This window comes from Hylobates moloch, unplaced genomic scaffold, assembly GCF_009828535.3.
Source record: "Hylobates moloch isolate HMO894 unplaced genomic scaffold, HMol_V3 SCAFFOLD_1, whole genome shotgun sequence".
Lineage (NCBI taxonomy): Eukaryota > Metazoa > Chordata > Mammalia > Primates > Hylobatidae > Hylobates > Hylobates moloch.
The window spans coordinates 201,775,687-201,797,530 of NW_026652276.1; the positions used below are offsets into that span (position 1 = coordinate 201,775,687).

Here is a 21,844-nt window from a genome sequence, read left to right on the forward strand (position 1 = left end):
AGCAAAAATGATAACTACAGTAGAAATTTTAAAGTTCATTTTGTAATAAGCATACCAAAAGACGATATTTTTAGAAATTAAATGACTACTGAATGCCTTGGAGTAATAAATGAAGCACAGTTAAGTCTTCTAGCAACAATGCCAGTAATTAGTTAGATGCCCTATAACAGAACAATGCCAGTAATTAGTTAGATGCCTTATAACAGTACTGTGGTGCAGTGAAACATGCATGGTCTTTGAGCATAGGCTGCATTTGAATGCTAACAACAACTACCAGCTGTGTATCTTTGGGGATTCTACTTTTCCTCATTTGTAAAATTAGTCTAATAGAGTTGCTGTGAGTATATTTTGAGAAAACAAAGGTAAAATATTGGGCAGGTACTGAACATACGGTAAATGATATGATGAGTCTTCATTTAGAAATAAAGTTTAGGCTATCAACCAAAAATATAAACAAAATAATAAAGACATACAACTTAATAGATTAATTTTAACTTAAGGACTTATGACTAGCTATATAATTATAAAATTCGTGACTATGTAAGAGAAGGCCTTAAACAGAGACTCTTTAGAAAATCAATTACTACTTAAATATATTCTGATTTGCATTATGATTTTAAACAACAAACAAACAAAAAAAAAAAACAAAAAACAAGGCGAAATTTCTCCAAGGCCATTAAAATTTCATTTGATTTCCACTAAGGAAAGCATTCAGATCTGGTTCAATCACTCTATATTTAAAGAAAGTTTTAAAAGTGCAAGCACACAATCAATAGTTATATTCAAAGTCTCTGGAAAAATAAAATTTAAAAAAAGCACTTCTCCTTTAAAAATGATTCATTTGTATTAAATACGTTAGGTACGTCCAACTTAATTTCTGACAAGCGCTTGACTACTTGTGGTTTGCTGGCAGTTGAGCATATATTTGCATCACATCCTGACAAATGATGATCTCCTGATGGTGACATTCAGCTGTTGTCAACATCATAAACATGTCTGTTCAATCTGTTTACATTCCCCCTGAGCTGGCACTGCTTTCCTAATGCCTATGTTAATAGCAAGGTAGAACTGCAATAACAAATGAATTTCATTTAGTCTACAGCTAAAGCCTTGGGAAGTACCCATCTAAGGCTTAAAACCAATTTCAATTTAGCTTCAATTTTTCTTTTAAAGGGAGAAGGAATTTCTACTACTGAAAGTACTGTGAAAGCCATGGTATATTCCAGTTTCTTTTCTTAGTCATTTTTGGCTTGTTTTCCCGTTATAATTAGAATTTAATTATTCTTAAACTCCTCATATAAATACATAAAAATTTCTGCTCTATGACAGTTTCACACTGACTAAGAACAAATCTAATGAGTACATTTGCCAGATAAAGCAAACAAAAATACATATGTCCATTTAAATTTAAATTTCAATGAATAATGTTTTAATATATGTATATTCTAAACATTGCATGGGACATACTCATACTAAAACATTATTCATTGTTTATCTGAAATCAAATTTAATTGGGCATCTTGTATTTTATTTGGGAACCTTAAATTAGGGTGCTTTAACAACTTACATCTATAAATCTATCATTCAAAAGAAGGATGAAATTCATGACCAAGGTTTCTCAGAAATGTTTTCCAATAGGTGGCCTCTTAGCTTGTAGAGGTTTTCTGTTGCTTTTTGGTGAGGGCTGCGGGGAGGTTGGTTATAAAGACCTGTTTTGAGGGAGGCTCGTTTACTTTTTCTTGATCAGTCTGTTGAATAATGGCATTTTTACTTTTGCTTGAACAACACAACAGCCCAGTTGCCAGCTCTTTTTTATATATATATATAATCATTCAAGAGATATGGCAGCTCTCTGAGATACCAATTGCCTTTTGAAAAATAGCTTTCTCACACTAATCTGTTTTACAGGTCTTAAAAGTAAAACAAGACTTTGAATACAGGGAAATGGACAAGTTGGATGAATGCATTCTGCTTGTTTAAATATTTACATCCAAAATAAAAGTAAGAAACTTCCTTAAAAAATTGTTTTTAATTTGGATAAAAGGTTAAAGGGCACACAAAAAATACTGTAAGTTACTTTGCAAATATTTGCCAAAGATCTTACATCACGTCACATTCTGCACTACTTTACCGCCCACCCCCCATGAGCCATTCCCCTTGTAATCTAACCTTTTCTAACAGCCAAATTCCTCTGTTAAAATCTCACTATCATCACTGCCTTCCAGGCAACATCTTTAATCTGATGTGCTTGTCATTCCTACTTTCACTATTCTAATTTACTGTCTGTTATTCAATGATTTAATAAACACTTATTAAAGCAATGAGCAAAGTGAATGGTTCATATTACTAAAGTTGTTTGTAGTCTGGTAGTCTGGGCTGACTATTAAAAAGAAAAGGAAGTTTATAATAAAGGAAATACACTAGGCTTCAAAAGTTGGGAAAAGTCTATTAGAGACATCAGTAAAGGCCCAGTGAGAATGGGCTTTGCAATCAGGAACACCGAGGTCTGAATCCAAGCTCCCACCCTTATTGCTGAATGACTTGTGGCATATTACTGACCTCTCTGAACCATATTTAATAATTACCTAACTCAGATAATTGTCGTCAGGTTTAAAATGAAAATGTTTTATACATTACAGGACACATTTGTAAACACTTAGGAAAAAAATCAGCTATTATAGAGTAAAATAGCAAAATTGTTACAAATATTAGAACTAGACTGCCATGGTCTGAATATTAGATCCTCTCTTTACTAGCTGTGGAGACTTAGGCAAGTCACTTAATCTCTCTATGCCTCATTTCCTCATCTATATTAAGTGAATAATAAGGGTAATTCAAAGTTTTAGTCCAATTTTATACTCAGCAGAGAGGATAAAATTGATTAACTCATGTACAAGAACTCTTCATTTAAAACAAATTCAGGTAAAACTCTACAGCGTCTGGCACTGTAAGTACTCAAGAAATGTTAACTACTTCAATTATCATCAGTGTCATAATTATTATTTAAAGAGGTAGCATTTCAGATAAGTCTTCATGGGCTAATAATATTTAAATAAAAGTACTGAGAAGAAATTTTTGGCTAAGAAGACAGCAAGAATAAACGTAGAGAAGAACAGAGCAAGAAAGTTTATTCAGGGGTCAGAAAATATAGAACCAGAGAATAATGAAGTAGATAAAAAAGCAAAAAATGGCAGATAAAGGCTCAATTGTAGAAGGGCTTGGTACACATTTGAGGTGTTGGTACATACTTCATTACCCAATAGGGAGTCTCTGCACCTGTCTGAGCAGGAAGTTAGGAAAGCCTGAACTTGGGCATCCCAGAGGAGGACAGAAAAGAGAGGACAACTTCCCAAGACTGTAGAATCTGAACTGAGAGGAGTCAGCAGCTGTTTAGAGGAGGGGAATGTGGGGAGGAAGCCAGAGAGGAAATTGCCTGAGAAACAGACCAGATGCAAATTGGTTGTGAGTGATAGATAGATCATTCTTTAGCAAGAAGGAAGCTGTGTTAGGTCTAGACAGAATAAGGACTAGAAACCTGCCATGAGAATGGAGGGAATGGAAAACAAACAGCCAAAGGCAATCAACAGGAAGGAGGAACCAAGATGTAAATGTCACCTAGGGACATATGGAACAGCAATGCATAAAAAGATGCTTTGTAAAAAAGAGTACATCCAGGAAGCAAAGTAGGGATGGAAAAAGGCAAAATCAATCTATGCTTATCATCCTCCCAGAGGGTGGCACTGAACCCTTCGGGCTGAGCTGAGAGTTCTTCCTCTCTGGCCTCAATAGCACCCAGTGCAAACCCTATTAGAGGTCTTATCTCATAAAGACAGGTCTGATAGCAAAAATTTGTGGTATATATGATCACTAAGTATTTGGAGAATGAATGAATAAGTAAATTAGTGGCCTTTAGAACCTCAGTCCTCCCTGCCACTTTTGCATTATAATGCTCTTTCCAGTATTACAAACTAGACTCTCATTCACAAGTCTAAGATTTGCCCTGCTTCAAGTGGCAGGCCACATTACTTTGTTGCTTGTCATTTTGCATTACTAGCATTTAAGCAGCCTAAGGGAATGCATAGAGAGTTTTCAAAATGTGTTTCCAAAGCCTTTGTGGTTCCATGAAATACCTGACCCTACTTGCCCTGCCTCCCTCCAGCATCCCACTGCATAGGGACTGTGCAGAGTAAAAGTTGGGAGGAGGGAGGAAATGGCAGTCAGACCTTAATTGGTTATACAGGAGAGACATCATTGTAAGACTGCGTTTTAAAAAAGAATTCTGAGGCTTTTTACTTAAAGCTTGAAATACGTTATACTCTACTCAAATTATAGAAGGTTCATGTAAAGTAAATCCTTTTGTTTATGTTTAAATTATTGCCCAAATATCTAAAATTGCAAAATACTATCCCAAACTTCCACCATTCTCCCTTTCACTGTATACCTATATGAAGAGAAATAAAGCAGTAGGCATGTTTCCCCATCTCTGAGTGTGGTTTATTTTATTCATTTTTTTCATTTTTTTTTTTTGAGAAGGAGTCTCGTTCTGTCACCCAGGCTGGAGTGCAGTGGCGCGATCTCAGCTCACTGCAACCTCCGCCTCCCAGGTTCACACCATTCTCCTGCCTCAGCCTCCCGAGTAGCTGGGACTACAGGCGCCCACCAACACGCCCGGCTAATTTTTTTGTATTTTTATTAGAGACGGGGTTTCACCATGTTAGCCAGGACAGTCTTGATCTCTTGACCTCATGATCTGCCCGCCTCGGCCTCCCAAAGTGCTGGGATTACAGGCGTGAGCCACCACACCTGGCCTGAGTGTGGTTTATTTTCTACAGCATTTTGTGTTTTTCAATATTCAACCTGAACAGTTACCCTCCAAGAAGCTAAGTAATACATTAACACAGGTTATACTGTGAAACTCAAAGCTTTAGTCCAACTTCACACTAAGATTCTGTTTTAATTGACTTGGCATGGGAGCCAGTCAAGCACGAGTGTGTGGGAGCTGGCTCCTGGAGCCAATTTGTACTCATCTGTCCCCAGCTCCACATTCAGTGAGTTCATGTTGGTAACTTAAAATTGACCATGCTAGGAGAATTTATCCCACGGAAATCCCCAAATGCTACAAATCTGAGCTTTTTTTCTGCCCAGTGATCCAGCTTACCAGCACACCACTCAAATTGTTTAAGTTCTTTACATGAAATTAATGCACAGCCAGGGCTGAGACCTACTACAAAAAAAGCATATACTCAATGAATTAGTTTTTCAGCCTTATATGTCTGCAACTATATGTTAGTAATCTCATTACCTGGTGCCACTAGTATATATTTTGCACATTAAGTGCTCTTCTAAAAATATCTATATAAACAGTATTTTAATCAACTCAATTTTTTAATGTTAAAAATGTTTGCCTATTTTTGAATTAAAAGACTAGTCACAGAATTTGAATGGTGAAACTAATTTAAAAAGTACCTAGTGCAACTCTCAGAGTTAAAAAAAAAAATAAAACTAAGATTATAGAAACTGAGACTCACTTATGTTCTCTAAACTATATAAAGGCAGTGACAGGACTATTACCTACATCTGTTACCGCACAACCTGAATTTCCACACGAGCTTACAGGGTGGATTTGTTTAAAAATAGAAGAGAAAGAAACAGTTCCTTTATGGCTTCTCAGTTCCAGTCCCAAGGGGCCTTTTTGAGTGCTAATAACTACAAGGACACTAGAAAGAACTCATACTTTCAAATGAAAATGTCAACACGTAGCTGGAGTGAAATAATTAAATTGCTTATATACATTTCCATACCTCATCGAGTACAGCAAATATGTGTATTCAAATAATCTCTTGTGAAACGAAAGCTTCCCTTCTTACAGGATGTTGTTACTGCTATCACTGCTCCCTAATCTTGTGAACTGATTAAAAAATAATAATTACTTGTTAATCTTTTTAACTATGATAAAGAGAAAATATAACATCATACCCATGCAAGAAGCAACAGATTTCTTTTCACCGTTCCACAATATCCTAACATCCCCACGATGATAAGGAAACAGCAAACAGCAATCATGACCGGATGAACCACAGGAAAGTAAGTCAAAATGACTGCTTCCTCTACCCTGAAAGAAGAAAAATAATGTATTAGAAATAAAATATAATCAAAATGCACCCAAGACATAGCAGAAGATACAACTGTGATTTGTGTTAATAATTCTTTCAATCATGATGCCTCAAAACTAGTGACTGTATTGCTATTTTCAAAATCACTGTGCTATTGTTTTTATGTTTATTTGCTCGGTTGCTTTATTTTTGGTTTTGCAGTGTTTGTCTTTTTTAATACAAGTGGTAGCTTTTCTACCCCAACTCATTTAATATATAATATACAGGACCTTGATAAAAGGTCTATCTATTATTATCTCCAAAGCCTTAGCCTAAGTAAATCACATGGGAGCCTTTGCTATTTCCCAGCTGGGAGGAATCTCCTTCCTCTTCTCTAATCTTTGACCCCATGTGCACTACGTTTCTTCTCCCTGACAATTGATCCTCCCCCAAAATGTAAAAGACTGCTATGCAAAGGAAAATCCGTCTACATTTAAAGAAAGGAATAGGTAGAAATGATTTTTGCTAGAACATGATGAAAAATTCAGTAACCGAAACCAGTATTAATGATAAAAATTAACCATCATTAAGCTAAGTTCCCCTGTGTTAAGGACTTGAAAACAATGGTTTTCATTTAATCCTTACCACAATTCAGATGTCATATATTGTAATACAATCTCCATTTAGAGATGACAGAGTAAAAAGTAATTTGTCCCCTGTGATGTTAGTAGATTAACCCTTGAAATTTGAGAAAAAAAAATCATTGTGGTGTATGGTTTTCATTAACCCAAGAACATGAAGGTAAGAGGAAGCTGAAGGTAATTTTCTTAGGGAAAAGTAACTATGCTGGTTCTTTACATGCACCTATGACATGGCTGACGCACAATCAGGAGGACAGGCAACTGCTATTACCATACCCAGAAATGTCTGTATAAACATGCTGCCACCTGATCCCCTGCTAGGACCGGAGGCACACCTTAAGGAGAATTCTGGAGGATGCAAGTGTCTGTGACAAAGGTTGCTATGGGCAGGAAAAACTTTTCCAAAAGATCAAGGAAGAGCACTACCATATAAATAGCTGAGGGCAAAGTTACTTAAAATCAGCATGAAAGAATTCAATCAATAATTATAAAGTATACCTCGTTTCTGCAGTTAAAGTGAGAACATTATTTAGGTAGTCCCTCATCCAAGCAGAAACTGCCAACACACTGATGGACATTAACTGGGGAGAAAAAAGTACAAACTGGTTACCAAAGATTTACGTAACATTCACTGCAGGATTAATAATAGGAAAATTAAGGATTTTGTTACATAATGTCTTTCCCAATTACCATTTGCTACATCTTGAAATTTACTATTACTATAAATAACTGCCATTCCATTTTGTAATCATGTCATAGGCACCAAATGGAATACCACCCAAATGGGATACAGAAAACAATACCATTAAGTGGCTGATCCCAGGTTCAGGACAGAAACTGCACAAGGTAAGGAGGCCACAGAACAAATAAATTATCAAACATATAAGATGTGTCTAAAACACACTGTCATTCATAAAGGCAACGAAGCAATTAAATACTATTACTGAACAATTAAATATTGTCAAAAAAGTCACAGGAGTTCATTTAAAACGACTTCTATTGGCTAAAATTCAAATAATTTAAGCACTGAAATGACAGTAATAGTAATAACATTAAATGTAATCCTTTGATTCATAAAGCACTAAAGTATATAAACTCATACTAACACATATATGTGCTAAAGTATATAAACTCGTAATGAACAAAATTCTCTGGTCTTTGTAGAAAGTTGAATACTCAACTCATTATTCAGAAAACTGACAAGAATCTATCATTTCTATTTATCCTACTTTTCCTTTACAAACTAAAGGAAGAACCAAGGACTTGATTAAACTTTTTATGGAAGAATTTCTGTAATATTTGCAGGAAGCATTCTAGAGCATCACCATTTAACAACCTTTTCTCAAATAATGGATCTCTAGAAAAAAAAGATCCTCAATGGCTGCAATTTTATCAGGTCATTGGTTCTCAATCCTGTCTGTACATTTGAATCATTTAAGACTCAAAAAAATTACTGAACACAGGTTTATCCTGGACCAATTCTAGGGAGTAGGGCTTGGGCATCAGAGATGTGTAGCAGCTTCACAGATTCTAACAGGTAGACAGGGCTGAGAACCACTACATTAAATGAAAGGCTGGTGGGAAGTCAGAAATGGAGAGAGTAGGCAGATGATCCAGACCACACTGGTCACTCCTAGTATCACAAAAAGAGACAATTACACATAATGTGTCTCCCAACATGGTATGGTCAGAAGCACACAGAAATTCCTGTGAAGTATTTTAACCAGAAGGTCAAACTTGAATCAAATCAACCCTCCCGTACTATCAGTCAATAAAAAAAATACATGAAATAGATTTAAACATGTTAAATGCCACCACGGGAAGCAATCAGCAAAATCAAGCATATGAGAAATTTTACAGGAGAAATGACCTGCTTTCTTGAATTGAAAAAAAAAAACAACTGGCAAGTTAAAACAAAAAGGAGAGAAGGAGAAACTCTCTAGTGTAGATTAAAATAGATTTAAGAGATTACCCAATGCAATACATTGACCTGGTTTGGATCCCTATTCAAACAAATCAACCACATAGAAACATTTATGATACAACTGAGGAAAGTTTAACCCTGAATGAATGTTTGGAAATATTAAGAAACTACTTTGATTATTTTAGGTGTGAGAATACATTGTTTATTTTTTTAAAGGTCTTTATTTTCTAGACCTATACACTGAAGTAACTTTAAATGAAATATATTGATATCTATATTTGTAAGAAAAAAACAAAACATAATGATGACTGGGTTATGGTTTAATAATTAATCATGACCAGTAGAAGTTAGGTGGGAAGTAGAGAAGGGCATGTTGATAATTGTTGAAACTGGGTAATGAATAATTGGGGATTAATTATACTGTGTTTTTCTACTTTGGTATATGTTTTGAATTTTTCATTATTAAGAAGAAGTCTTCCTGGGAAGCCTTCCTAAAAGCTGCATATTATTAACCCTTAAGTTCTGAATGTCTTTCCTATTTTGATGGAAATCTTTTTGAAAAGTGTGTTTATCTTCTTAAGTACAATGTAGTGAAATTCACCTTACCCTGATTTTTAATAATTTCTGGCATCTTAATGAACATCACTTACCATTACGTGCTACAGCTTTAGCTTTAAATGCTGATATAATGAATATATAGAAGGTAGAAATGAGTCTGCGCTAACTCAACTGGTGGCCATGAAACGTGCTTTCTGCATGAAAGCTCCAAGATAAACAGACTGTGTAGCGCTCTACAGCTTTGAACAGTAAATTATGGCTATCTGCTTGGAAAATCAGCTGGTGAATTCACACTTCCATCATTCATTACAAATATTTACCCAACAATTACTATGTGCCTTGTACTGGGCAAGATTCAGAGACTGACAATAAATAAGAGAAATAAGATCCAGGCCTTCTTGGAACCTCTTGGGGAACACAGGCAATAATTATACAAAGAAGACAATTACAAACTGTTAAAAAAAAAAAAAAAAAAAGTGCCATGAAGCACCGAAAAGGGAAATACCCTGTTTAAGGTCTCTCAGATCCTGAGTGGTAGAGCTGGGATTCAAATTCAAGCTGTTGGGCTTCAAAAAGCCAGGGTTAGTCACTGTCTCCCAAGTTTAGAAATAGGCATGGCATGTTTCACAGAGGGTGAAAACACTACCCTACACAGCATGTAGAATTCCTTTTTAGAAAGATGGGCAGTGGGTCTCCTGTAGAAGTCAGGTTCAGTCTAAATGTCTGAACTACTTTCTTTGGTGAATGGGAGCTCAGTGGTTCTTAACCTGTAAATACAAATGTATTTCGATATAATTAATTTCCTTTGTAAGCCAATACATTTTGTTGTGTGGATTAAAATACAGATTAATAGTAATATTATATTAATTATATTAATCTTTTATGGAAGAATTTCTGCTAATATTTGTAGGACGCATTCTAGAGCATCACCATTTAACAACCCTTTCTGAAATAATGGATCTGAAATAAAATACAGATTAATAGTAATTAATTACTATTAATTAATATTACTATTAATCTGTATTTTAATCCACAAATTAGAATACAGTTTAATATTCTGAAAATTATAAGACTGTCAAAGGAGTCAATGGCCTATAAGTTAGGTTAAGAACCCTGGAACCACATTCAAGAGTAGAATTAGGCCAGTTATTATTATTCTCATGTCTGTTAGAAGTGAACAGATTGTAAACCTCATAAAAGTTACAAGTGAGTCAGTCGCAGTGAATTAGCCATGTTTCTAGCTTCTTTTGATGCATTAACATCTGTTCTGCATACATATGCCAGACACATCCTGCTCTGGAGAACCTAAAAATGTGCCTGAGTCACCTTGCCTTGGCCTGCTGCCTCCCTTGTTGCTTGTTCCATCCTCAAGAGGAGATGTTCTCCCAGGGGTGCACTTTTCAAATATAAACCATGCAATCCAGAATCCATACTCCTAAGTACCTCCCTTATGGGGTTCTCCCACTTAGGGGCCACTACACACCTGCCCTAATCACCCCAAGGCCAACTGTTCAAACTGGTCAATCCTAAACCCACTTACCTGCCTCACCTATACCTTCCCATAGAAACCACGATATAAGCACTTGCCCACAGTTCCCGTCTCTCTTTCTGTCTTGTGACTGACCCTAGTGTTTCCCCTCTTGGCCCCCCATAATGAGATGTGTACTCCAAGTCTTGGGATTTACGCATATAATAAACTGTCTTCTCAATGGCAGCCATCTCCTGGTCTGTTGGCCTTAGCATACCTAATTGACAGCAGAACATATTAAAACACACAGAGCTAGCAGAAGACTGTTAGCTTTTTGATGAAATCTGTGGGCACGTGTTCTCCCTCTACTTGGCTATATGTGGGTCCTTAAAATCGTGTAAGTATCTCCAGGACAGAAAAGTCTATTAATGTGGTGTATTAGTCCATTCTCACACTGTTATAAATACCTGAAACTGGGTAATTTACGAAGAAAAGAGGTTTGGTTGGCTCATGGTTCCTCAGGCTGTACAGGAAACATGGCTGGGGAGGCCTCAGGAAACTTTCAATCATGGTGGGAGGGGAAGCAGGCACATCTTACATGGCCAGAGCAGGAGAAAGAGAGAGCAGAGGAAGGTGCTACACATTTTCAAACAACCAGACCTCATGAGAACTCACTCACTACCAGAAGGACAGCAAGGGGAAAGTCCGTCCCCATGATCCAATCACCTACCACCAGGTCACTTCCACAACACTGGGGATCACAATTTGACATGAGATTTCGGTGGGGACACAAATTCAAACCATATCATTCAACCCCTGGCCCCTCCCAAATCTCATGTCCTTTTCACATTCCAAAATACAATCATGCCTTCCCAACAGTCCCCCAAAGTCTTACTTGATTCCAGCATTAACTCAAAAGTCCACAGTCCAAAGTCCCACTTGAGACAAGTCAAGTCCCTTCTGCCTATGAGACCGTAAAATCAAAACCAGTTAGTTACTTCCAATATACAATGGAGGTACAGGCATTCACTAAATATTACCACTCCAAAAGGAAGAAACCAGCCAAAACAAAGGGGCTACAGGCCCCATGCAAGTCCCAAACCCAGCAGGGCAGTCACTAAATCTTAAAGCTCCAAAATAATCTCCTTTAACGCCATGTCTCACATCCAGGCAAAACTGATGCAAGGGGTGGGCCCCCAGGGCCTTGGGCAGCTCTATCCCTGTGGTTCCGCAGGGTACAGTCCCCGTGGTTGTTTTCTTTCACAGGCTGCCATTGAGTGCCTGCAGCTTCTCCAGGCACACAATGCAAGTTGTCAGTGGGTCTATCATTCTGTGGTCTGGAGGAGAGTGGCCCTCTTCTCACTGCTCCACTAGGCAGTGCCTTAGTGGGGACTCTGTGTAGGGGCTCAAACCCCACATTTCCCTTCTGCACTGCTCTAGTAGAGATTCTCCATGAGGGCTCTGTCCCTGTAGCAGACTTGTGCCTGGATATCCAGGCATTTGCATACATCCTCTGAAATTGAGTCAGAGGCTCCCAAGCCTTAACTGTTGCCCTCTGTGCACCCACAGGCTTAACATCACATGGAAGCTGCCTAGGCTAATGGCTTGCACCTTCTGGAGCAGTGGCCTGAGATGTACCTGGGCCCCTTTAAGCCACAGTTGGAGCTGAAGCAGCTGGATCATAGGGAGTAATGTCCCCAGGTTCTGCAGGGCAGCAGGGCCCTGGGCCCAGTCCATGAAACCATTCTTTCCTCCTAGGCCTTTGGGCCTGTGATGGGAGGGTCTGGTGTGAAGGTCTCTGAAATGCCTTTGAGGCATTTTCCTCATTATCTTGAATATTAATATTCAGCTCCCCTTTGCTTATGCAAATTTCTGCAGCCAGTTTGAATTCCTTTCCAGAAGGAATTTCCAGAAAATTAGTTTATCTTTTCTACCACATGGTCAAGCTGCAAATTTTCTAAACTTTTATGATCTGCTTTCCTTCTAAATGTAAGTTCCAGTTTTAGAACATCTCTTTACTTACATATATGACCATACACTTTTAGAAGCAACCAGACCAAATCTTAAACACTTTGCTGCTTAGAAATTTGTTCTGCCAGATTACCCTAAATCATCACTCTCAAGTTCAAAGTTCCACAGATACCTAAAGCAGGGGCACAATGCCATAAGTCTCTTTGCTAAAGCATAGCAAGAGTGACCTTTATTCCAGTTCTCAGTAAGTTCCTCATCTTCGTCTCAGACCACATCAGTCTGGACTTCATTTGTCAATATTACTATCAGCATTTTTATCACAACAATTTAACTAGTCTCTAGAAAGTTCCAAACTTTCCCTCATCTTTCTGTCTTCTGAGCCCTTTAAACTTTTCAAATTTCTGCCTGTTACTGAGTTACAAAGTCACTTTCACATATTCAGGTATGTTTATAGCAATGCTCCACTCCTGATACCAATTTTCTGTATTAGCCCATTCTAGCACTACCATAAAGTAATACCTAAAACTGGGTAATTTATAAAGAGCAGAGGTTTAATTGGCTTACGGTTCCACAGGATGTACAGGAAGCATGGCTGGGGAGGCCTCAGGAAACTTTCAAACATGGTAGAAGCGGAAGCAGGCACATCTTACCTGGCCAAAGGAGGAGTAAGAGAGAGAAGGGGGAGGTGCTACACACTTTTAAACAACCAGATCTCTTGAGAACTCACTCTCTACCATGAGAACGGCAAGCGTGAAATCCATCCCCATGATCCAATCACCTCACACCAGGCCTCTCAGCCAACATTCAACATGAGATTTGGGCAGGGACACAAATCCAAACCATATCATGTGGTATTTTATTTCATTATCTAAAATTACTTTACAGTTATAAAAAACTCCTCTATTTATCACTCTTCAAAGTAATGACTGCTGTTGGTTTCTCTATTCTATACTGGCTTTATAGCCAGTTTTCAATAACATAGCTTTTAGTTGTGTCAACACATTATTTCATTCTTCATAGTGTACAATTCATTATCAGTGTAGTTACTACACATAGTTCTTCCATTTTTAACAAAACAAAGTGTATATCTTTTAAATGGTGTATTCTAAGACATTTCTTATATGGCAGGATGATTAAAAGCCTGGGCTTTGAAGTCATTCTTCCATTCAAAAATCATATATTGGTCACTCTTTGCCAGGCACTGTGCTATGTGTTAGGGATACACTGATGAACAGTAACAGACACTGCCTCTGTGGTGCAATTAACTAAGTGAAGAGGACACGGGTTAATCAACTCATCAGAGATATAAATATGTAACTGAGAACTGTAACAAGCGCTGAGAAGACATAGTACAAGTTTCTGTACAAATTCCTTTTGGACGGTCTGACCCATTCCACGGAGTCAAAGGAACTTCTCTAAGAGAGCTAAGATCTAAAGGATAATTATCAAGTTACTCAGGAAGAGGAGGGTTGAAAATAACCTGGTCAGAAAGAACAAAGGCCCCACGGGGGAAGGCAACATGACATGGTAAGCAAAATTGGCACATGGTGAGAAGGAAAAAGCAGGCAGGGGTGAGACTGCATGGAGTCTTGGAAGCCATTTCAAGGTATATTGGCTTCACCATCATGACAATGAGAAACCACTGAATTTTGAATTTCAGCTAGGAATTCTAGCTCTACTGCCTTTTAGCTATATGACATTCAGCTTGATCTTTCCTGTGCCTCAGTTTTCTCACCCATAAAATGATATAAAAATAAGTCCTACTTCATAGAAGATCTACATGACAAAAAAAAAAAAACCAGACTGAGACTCTCATATACATTACCTATAATTACTGCAAGTCACTTTAGACTTAAGGGTTTTCTCTTCATCTTTCTCAGTCAGTCTGAAAGATTAGATTACTCCTAAATCAATTCAGAAATGGAATCTTCAGCTGTTTGAAGGTCTACCAGATGGACAAGAGAGGAAGCTCTGGGATATAACTATCTATCATACTATCATGGTCAATTTCAACATCTCTAACACTAAACTTATCTCCGTTCCTCCAACACCTGCATGTCCCTCCCACTGTTTTTCCTGTAAATGGTATAATCAATCCTTCAATCATGTAAACTAGAGACTTGGCAGGGAGGCTGAACCTCTCCCTTTTCCTCAGCTCTATATCTAATTAGTCTCAAGTCCTTCAAATTGTTCTGGCTGGGCGTTGGGTGAATTCCTCCCCCTTTTCTTCCACGACTGGCTAGTTCAGGCCTTCATCCTCTTTTGCTATCCAATTATAATTACTTTATAATAGAACTCTTCAGCTCACAGATTTCACCTCCAATTCACCCTTCGGTTACTTTTATAGAACATAGATCAAGTTCTTCTGCTTATAGCTACCCTTTATGGTTCTTCTTCAACTACCATTTATTTAGTCTTCCCTCAACTCCCTCTGAGAGAACAAAGTTTAAACTCTTGAGCAGGGCACACCACGCCCTCTTCTGCTACCCCTTAAACTTTTTCTTAAACCATGCTTCCTGCCAGCTCTTTCCTAGACACATTCTATATATGGAAAACAACAAAACTGCTTGCACATCTCCAAAATGCACCATGCACACCTCCCAGGGCCTATACGTCTTCACTCCTGCAGTGCCTTCTGCCTGGAATACCATCCTGCTCCAGCTTTCCTGTTCTCATGTGCTGAGCAACATCTACTTCTCCTTCAAGGCCAGCTTGAACATCAACTAGAGTGTAAAGATTCTCTCTCAACTCCTGCCTTACCTACAGATCTTTTCCCTCTTAATGCTCTTTGTACAGACCTCATAAAGCAGTTATCCTATTGCTCTTGTTTCTGTCCATCCATCTCATCCCAGTAGAGGGCACAGAACATGGCTTATCTCCCCATCACACAGAAAAGTACCAGGCTCAGTAGTGGTGCCTAATTTATGTTAGGTGAGTGAATGAGAAAATAATTAAATTAAAGGGAGATGGTTTCATCCTGCTAGATAAGCTGTTAGAGATTTTTAAACAAATTAAAAGATGTTTTAATAAGAACTGAGCTTTCTATCACTGGAAGTTTTCCAGCAGAAAGATGGTTTCTGAAAAACAAAGTCAAAGATTTATATATCAGATTAGAAGCTGGCTAAAGTGTTCTCAAAAGTACTTTAAACTAAAACTTTGCATTATACTCTGTCCCAATGTTTTTTTCACAGGAGTATACCCAAACATTGCAGCTGTGCACAGAACATTAGTCAAAATAAATAATAACACCAAGACTTATTCTATAGAAAACAAGGAACCCTGGGAATAAAACGGCTTTTTCTCAAGGAATTGATTCCAGCAGCATTTAATGTCTGAGAACAGTTTCATCCTCAACAAGTGAGGCTTTACTCACTGGGTTTGAGAAAATGATAACAATAAAAACAAATATAGTGCATGCCTATAGCAAGAAACTGAACTAAAACGAGACTAGGTCAACTCAATAACTAAACCTGATATTAAACCTAGAAGCACAAGTTATGTGAGGAATTCAGGACTCCTTGCTAATCATGTTATTTTCTGCTAATTTTCCAAATTAACTATGAGAATAATCCTTCAAATGCCACTCACATTGGCGAAATTATTAGGAACATTATAGTTATCATATGTAGCTAGGCTTTATAGCTCCTTTTCTCCAGTATTGCAACATGTTACTTGAAGCTCAAGGAGATATTTTAAAACTAAACAAAGTGTTACTTGACAGAAATACATTTAATATATTATTTGGCAGGACATTTGTCACAATGTCTCTTGCAAAATACTTAGAAAATGCTAGCTTTCAACAAATATTTAGAAACATAAAATTTGCAGTGTTGAGGACATGGTCTGCTTTTGCTTGCATCTAATTATATAAAAACAAGTCTTGAATCAAGTTGTTTTCTGAATCAGAATTGTATGTGTATGCGCATTTCCTAAGTGTATTATGAAATGTGTACCTATAATTTCCATAAAATAGTAAGGTCACAGTCAAGAAACAGTCCTTTCTATCTTTCAACTGTCTGCCATCTGTAACATATAGTCCCACATAAGATGACAGTGACACAAATAATTTCTGTTCAAGGATGACAGCTGTCTAAAACCACATACCTAAACTTTTTATGTCGAACCTGTTAGCAAAAAGGGGAACATAAAAGAGAGACCTGAATCTTAGTTACAGCTCTGTCTGTATAGAAAAGGACTTTGACAAATAATTCAAACTTTCATAATTTTTATTAGCTAATCTTGAAAAAGGAAAAATTGGACCAGAAGCTTTACTTCTTCTAAAAAAGGATTTAAACTTTTTTGGTGTTTTTTTCTGTCTCCTAGGCATGATCATAGCTCATTGCACCTAGAACTCCTGAGCTCAATTGATCCTCCTGCCTTGGTCTTCCAAGTGCTGAGGTTACAGGCATGCACCACCATACTTAGCCTTTAAATTGCTATTTGTTAAAATGTAAAAGTAAGATCAAGCCTTGATTATTTGGAGGCTGGTCACACAAGGTGAGTCACATGTGTGTTTCATGTTGCCAGGCCTGCTCCCTTCTGCATTTTTGTGAGTCTGTGCCTTCTCGGCTTCCCTCTACCAGTGGATGGGCAGAAGGAAAGAGAGCAAACAGGTATCACTATTTGTTAAAGCTGTGAAAGAATAGGCAATGTAAATGATGGCTGAAATACAGTCTGGAGATTACTAGTGGGTATCATTTCAGAATGAACAGCAATTAATTAGAGCTGAATAAATCAATATCACCCTGGAGCTGTTCTGACTTACAGTTTTTCTAGACCACCATGTTTTCCTATAGACAGGGTGACGATGCATCCTGATCTGACCAGAAGAGACATACTATAAGCCTCTGTTGTTTGGTCATAATTCTTAGCAGAAACATCCCCTTTTCTTCAGTCTCCACATTGTCCTGGTTGCCATGATAAAGTATATGATCACCCTATAGTCATTATAGGTAAAAGAAGAGTAAAATGCCTCCTTCTACATGATAGTTTCTGTGCAGTCTAACTGCAGTAAACTCCACTTCCCAACATCCCAGCTCAGGACTATTCCCTGAGTGGAGTCAATGAGGGAGGAGCCTATTGCTCAGTATGCAGCAGAATGTGCTGTGAAGAATCTTCCATGTACTTCTCAAAAAACATTCCTTAAGAAGCATGCAGCGGCTCAAGTCTTTGCTCAGCTGAGCCACAATGTATATATAAAAAAGTAGATCAGCTTTGCTCTGAGACTAAAAGATTTTTTTTTTTTTTGAAACAGAGTCTCACTTTGTCGCCCAGACTGGAGTGCAGTGACGCGATCTTGCCTCACTGCAATCTCCCCCTCCCAGGTTCAAGCAATTCTTCTGCCTCAGTCCCCCTAGTAGCTAGGATTACAGCTGCATGTCACCACACCCAGCTTATTTTTGTATTTTTAGTAGAGACAGGGTTTCGCCATTTTGGTCAGGCTGGTCTCGAACTCCTGACCTCAGGTGATCCACCTGCCTGGGCCTCCCAAAGTACTGGGATTACAGGCATGAGCCACCGCGTCCAGCTGACTAAAGGAATTTTTTATGGTTAAAATTTATTTTAAAAGACCACAAATATTTGTTAGAGGGCTTTCCACTATTCCTTAGGAAGAATTCAAAAATACTTGAATATCATTCATAGCATAAAGTTGGGGACACCAATTTAAAATGTAGTATTTTAATATGATTCATAAATGTCCTTCCTGTGAATTCAAACTTCTACTTGCCAAGAATCTAACTCTTCAGATTCTGTGTGGATCAAATACCTAAGGTTCACTACGGATGGCCAGAGAAAAAGAAAGACAGCATTGAGCCTCCTATCATTTCATCTGCCACGCATATATCTCAAAAGCGTAAACTAAATTTCCTGTCTACTTTTTTTAGACTTTCTTTTATAAGTTACTTTTCATATTTAATCAGGATAGTTCTTCTCTATTGCTATTATCTTTAGTAATGGTAAGTAAAAAACAATGGCTCTTACATAATGGTGAGATATGGGAGTTTATATTATACATTGAGAAAAGTAGAAACAAACACATATTTGATGAATTTTAAATGTTCACCAATGTCAGAAATTTTCAAGGAGAACCATATTTATCTGTATTTGTAATAACAGAAAATTACCATCTAAGAACGACAAATGACCAAAAAGCTACAGAAACTGTCTTTAAAATGGTAGAAAGCTCTCATTTCTTTAAATAATATGCCATTTAAATTTTACTAGTAATAAAAGCATACAAATTTGAAGGAAAGGTAACCCACGTCCTTACTCCAAGATGGAGAGAAGGGGAATCATGGTCTCAAAAGAACCCTCGGGCAGTTCACTTACCCACATCATCTCCTATGTGCTCCTTCCCATCACAAACCCACAATACTTGTGACAAACCTAGAAGGCCCAATACTTTTGTGCCGACCCCAGTACAACAGTACTAGAATCTGGCTTCTTCATGATGTGGAAAAGACACTCAACAGACGGCAAATCAAGGTGACTGGATCCATACAATAAAGAGAATGCAGAGCGTGTGTGATCTTGAATGTGCTATGGATTGTTTCTTCTAAGACACATTTATAGCTTACACTTAAAAACACATCTATGCCTTACATTTTTTAAAAAATACTCAAGATATACTTTTTAACTTAAAAAAAAAAACTCTCAGTTTGATTTTTGACTCTCAGAACAGGAAAACAAAATTGAATGGGTTCCCAATGTTTTTGTGATTAAGATTTATTTTTTTCCCTAAAATTCTAGTGGGGTAGAAAAGGTAAGAAGGAACCAATATAGTAAAAATAGATTTAAAACAACTAAGACTACTTAAAATGCCAGTGGAGAGTAAAAGCCTATAGCTTTTCACCTCATGGGTAATGGGGACAAGGTTATCAATCTTGCAGACCCAGAGGGAGGAACAATCTCCCTCTCCATAGTCAGAATGTGAAGTCTGGTTTAAGAAGTGGGGTTCATGTGCCACACTGGTTTGTTCTACTTGTAATTCCAACGAGAACTAAAAGCTAGTATTAAAGCCTTGCTCCTCAGGGTGCGACGCTCAGACCAGCAGCATTGGCATCACAGAGGAGCTTGTTAGAAATGCACTCTCAGGTGGAACTCAGGACATACTAAATCCAAATCTGCATTTTAACAAGATCTCCAGGTGTGCATGCACTCAGGTTTTAGAAGCACTGTTCTCGAGAACTTGGAATGAGCAGGTGGACAGCTAATCCCTTCCTTCTGAGGATGTTTAATGTTTACTAGACTTCTCTCATGCAAATAAATCCACCACTGTTTCCAGCAATTTAACTTCGACTACACTTGGATAAAAAACAAAACTGGACTTTCAATTCCTGTTCTGCTACTTACTAGCAAGTTATTGAACTACTCTGAGTACCAGTTTCTTTACCTAAAAAAAAAAGAGAGAGAGAGACTAAGAAAGAAAACTATTTTATGGGTCTATTATGAGAACTAGATGAGAGTAATGTTAACAATGGCCAGGAATGTCTCCAGCACAGGCTGAAAACGGCTTCTGACTTGCTAATGATAGGATCTGCAAATATTGCCTTAACACTGAAAAAGTAAAATCAGTTTCCCTAAAATTAGCCTATTATACATTTCATACTATTCTAACAAAAATCCCAACAGAATTTTTTTTTTTTTAATTTGAGACAGAGTCTCATTCTGTTGCCAGCCTGTAGTGCAGTGGGACAATCTCAGCTAACTGCAATCTCTGCCTCTCAGGTTCAAGTGATTATCCTACCTCTGCCTCCTAAGTAGCTGGAATTACAGGTGCACGCCACAACACCCAGCTAATTGTTGTATTTTAGTAGAGACAGTGTTTCACCATGTTGGCCAGGATGGTCTCAATCTCTTGACCTCATTAACCGCCTGCCTTGGCCTCCCAAAGTGCTTGGATTACAGGTGTGAGCCACTGCACCCAGCCCCAACAGATATTTTTAATTGGATAAAATAAAGAACATTTTTAAAAACAAACCTTAACCAAGTCAAGAAATGCAGATATATATATATCTATATCTATATAAATATATAGATATAGGTATATATATACACACATATTTATATTTATACATATATTTATATTTATTTTTATACATAATATATTCATATTTATACACATAAAATCCTGTAGAAAATTATATTACAGGCTGGGCATGGTGGCTCACACCTGTAATCCCAGCACTTTGGGAGGCTGAGGTGGGTGGATCACGAGGTCAGGAGTTTGAGACTAGCCTGGCCAATATGGTGAAACCTCATCTCTACTAAGAAATACAAAAATTAGCCGTGCATGGTGGTGCGCACCTGTAGTCCCAGCTACTCAGGAGGCTGAGGCAGGAGAATCGCCTGAACCCGGGAGCTGGAGGTTGCAGTGAGCTGAGATTGTGCCACTGGACTGCAGCCTGGCGACAGAGTGAGACTCCATCTCAAAAAAAAAAAAAAAAAGAAAATTATATTACAAAGAATATAGAAAAGTTTGTTTATTGTATAGAAACAGATAACATAAATGAAATTAACACTTAAAATATAGGGCAAACCTAAATGATAAATATGAAATAGTTAATGAATATGAAATGAAATGATATATATGAAAAATATATATAAAATGATGCTCCTGCACACTGGTAGTGGGGTAGGTACAAAATAAACAATGAGATAATACTTTAAATGTTTCAGATTGGCAAAAATTTAGAAGTGCCACATTACCAACAAGATGGCAACAAATATTTTTGTACATATAATGGGGTAATTACTGCTTTTATTTCTAGGGAACAGATTCCCAGAACAAGATTGCTGGGTCAAAGGAATTGCAGTAGTGGTAGCAATAGTAGCAGTATTAATCATAACAATAACAATTACTATGATTAGTACCATAATGATAGTAGCAATCCACCTCCTGGTAATCTGATAGAACATCATGATTATTGTAGTAGTTATGGTAATAACTGCAATACTGCTATTGCATAGATAGTACTTATTACGTGCCACTGTTCTCAGCACTCTATATATGTTAACTCTAATCCTCCTCACAACAACTCTAAAAAATAGGGAACTATGATTCCTATTTTACAGGCTAGGAAACAGACACTAAATGTGCCTGGCAAACATAGTAAGAAGCGTTAGCTATTTTGTATGTTAGTTAGACTATAGGTTGGCTACTTTTGTTTTTGTTGTTGCTATCACATAA

At 37.5% G+C, this 21,844-nt stretch overlaps 1 protein-coding gene across 2 annotated transcripts in view; it reads right to left on the reverse strand.

Annotated features, from left to right (window-relative positions):
- The window catches only part of TSPAN12 (tetraspanin 12), a 152,703-nt gene that overhangs the window by 52,891 nt on the left and 77,968 nt on the right, over positions 1-21,844 (reverse strand). For both annotated transcript variants that reach the window (XM_032761561.2, XM_058435718.1), the window contains 2 exons: positions 7,232-7,314; positions 5,977-6,112 (listed from right to left, as the gene is read on the reverse strand). In XM_032761561.2, coding sequence (XP_032617452.1) covers positions 5,977-6,112; positions 7,232-7,314 — 219 coding nt within the window. The remainder of the gene's footprint in view (positions 1-5,976; positions 6,113-7,231; positions 7,315-21,844) is intronic.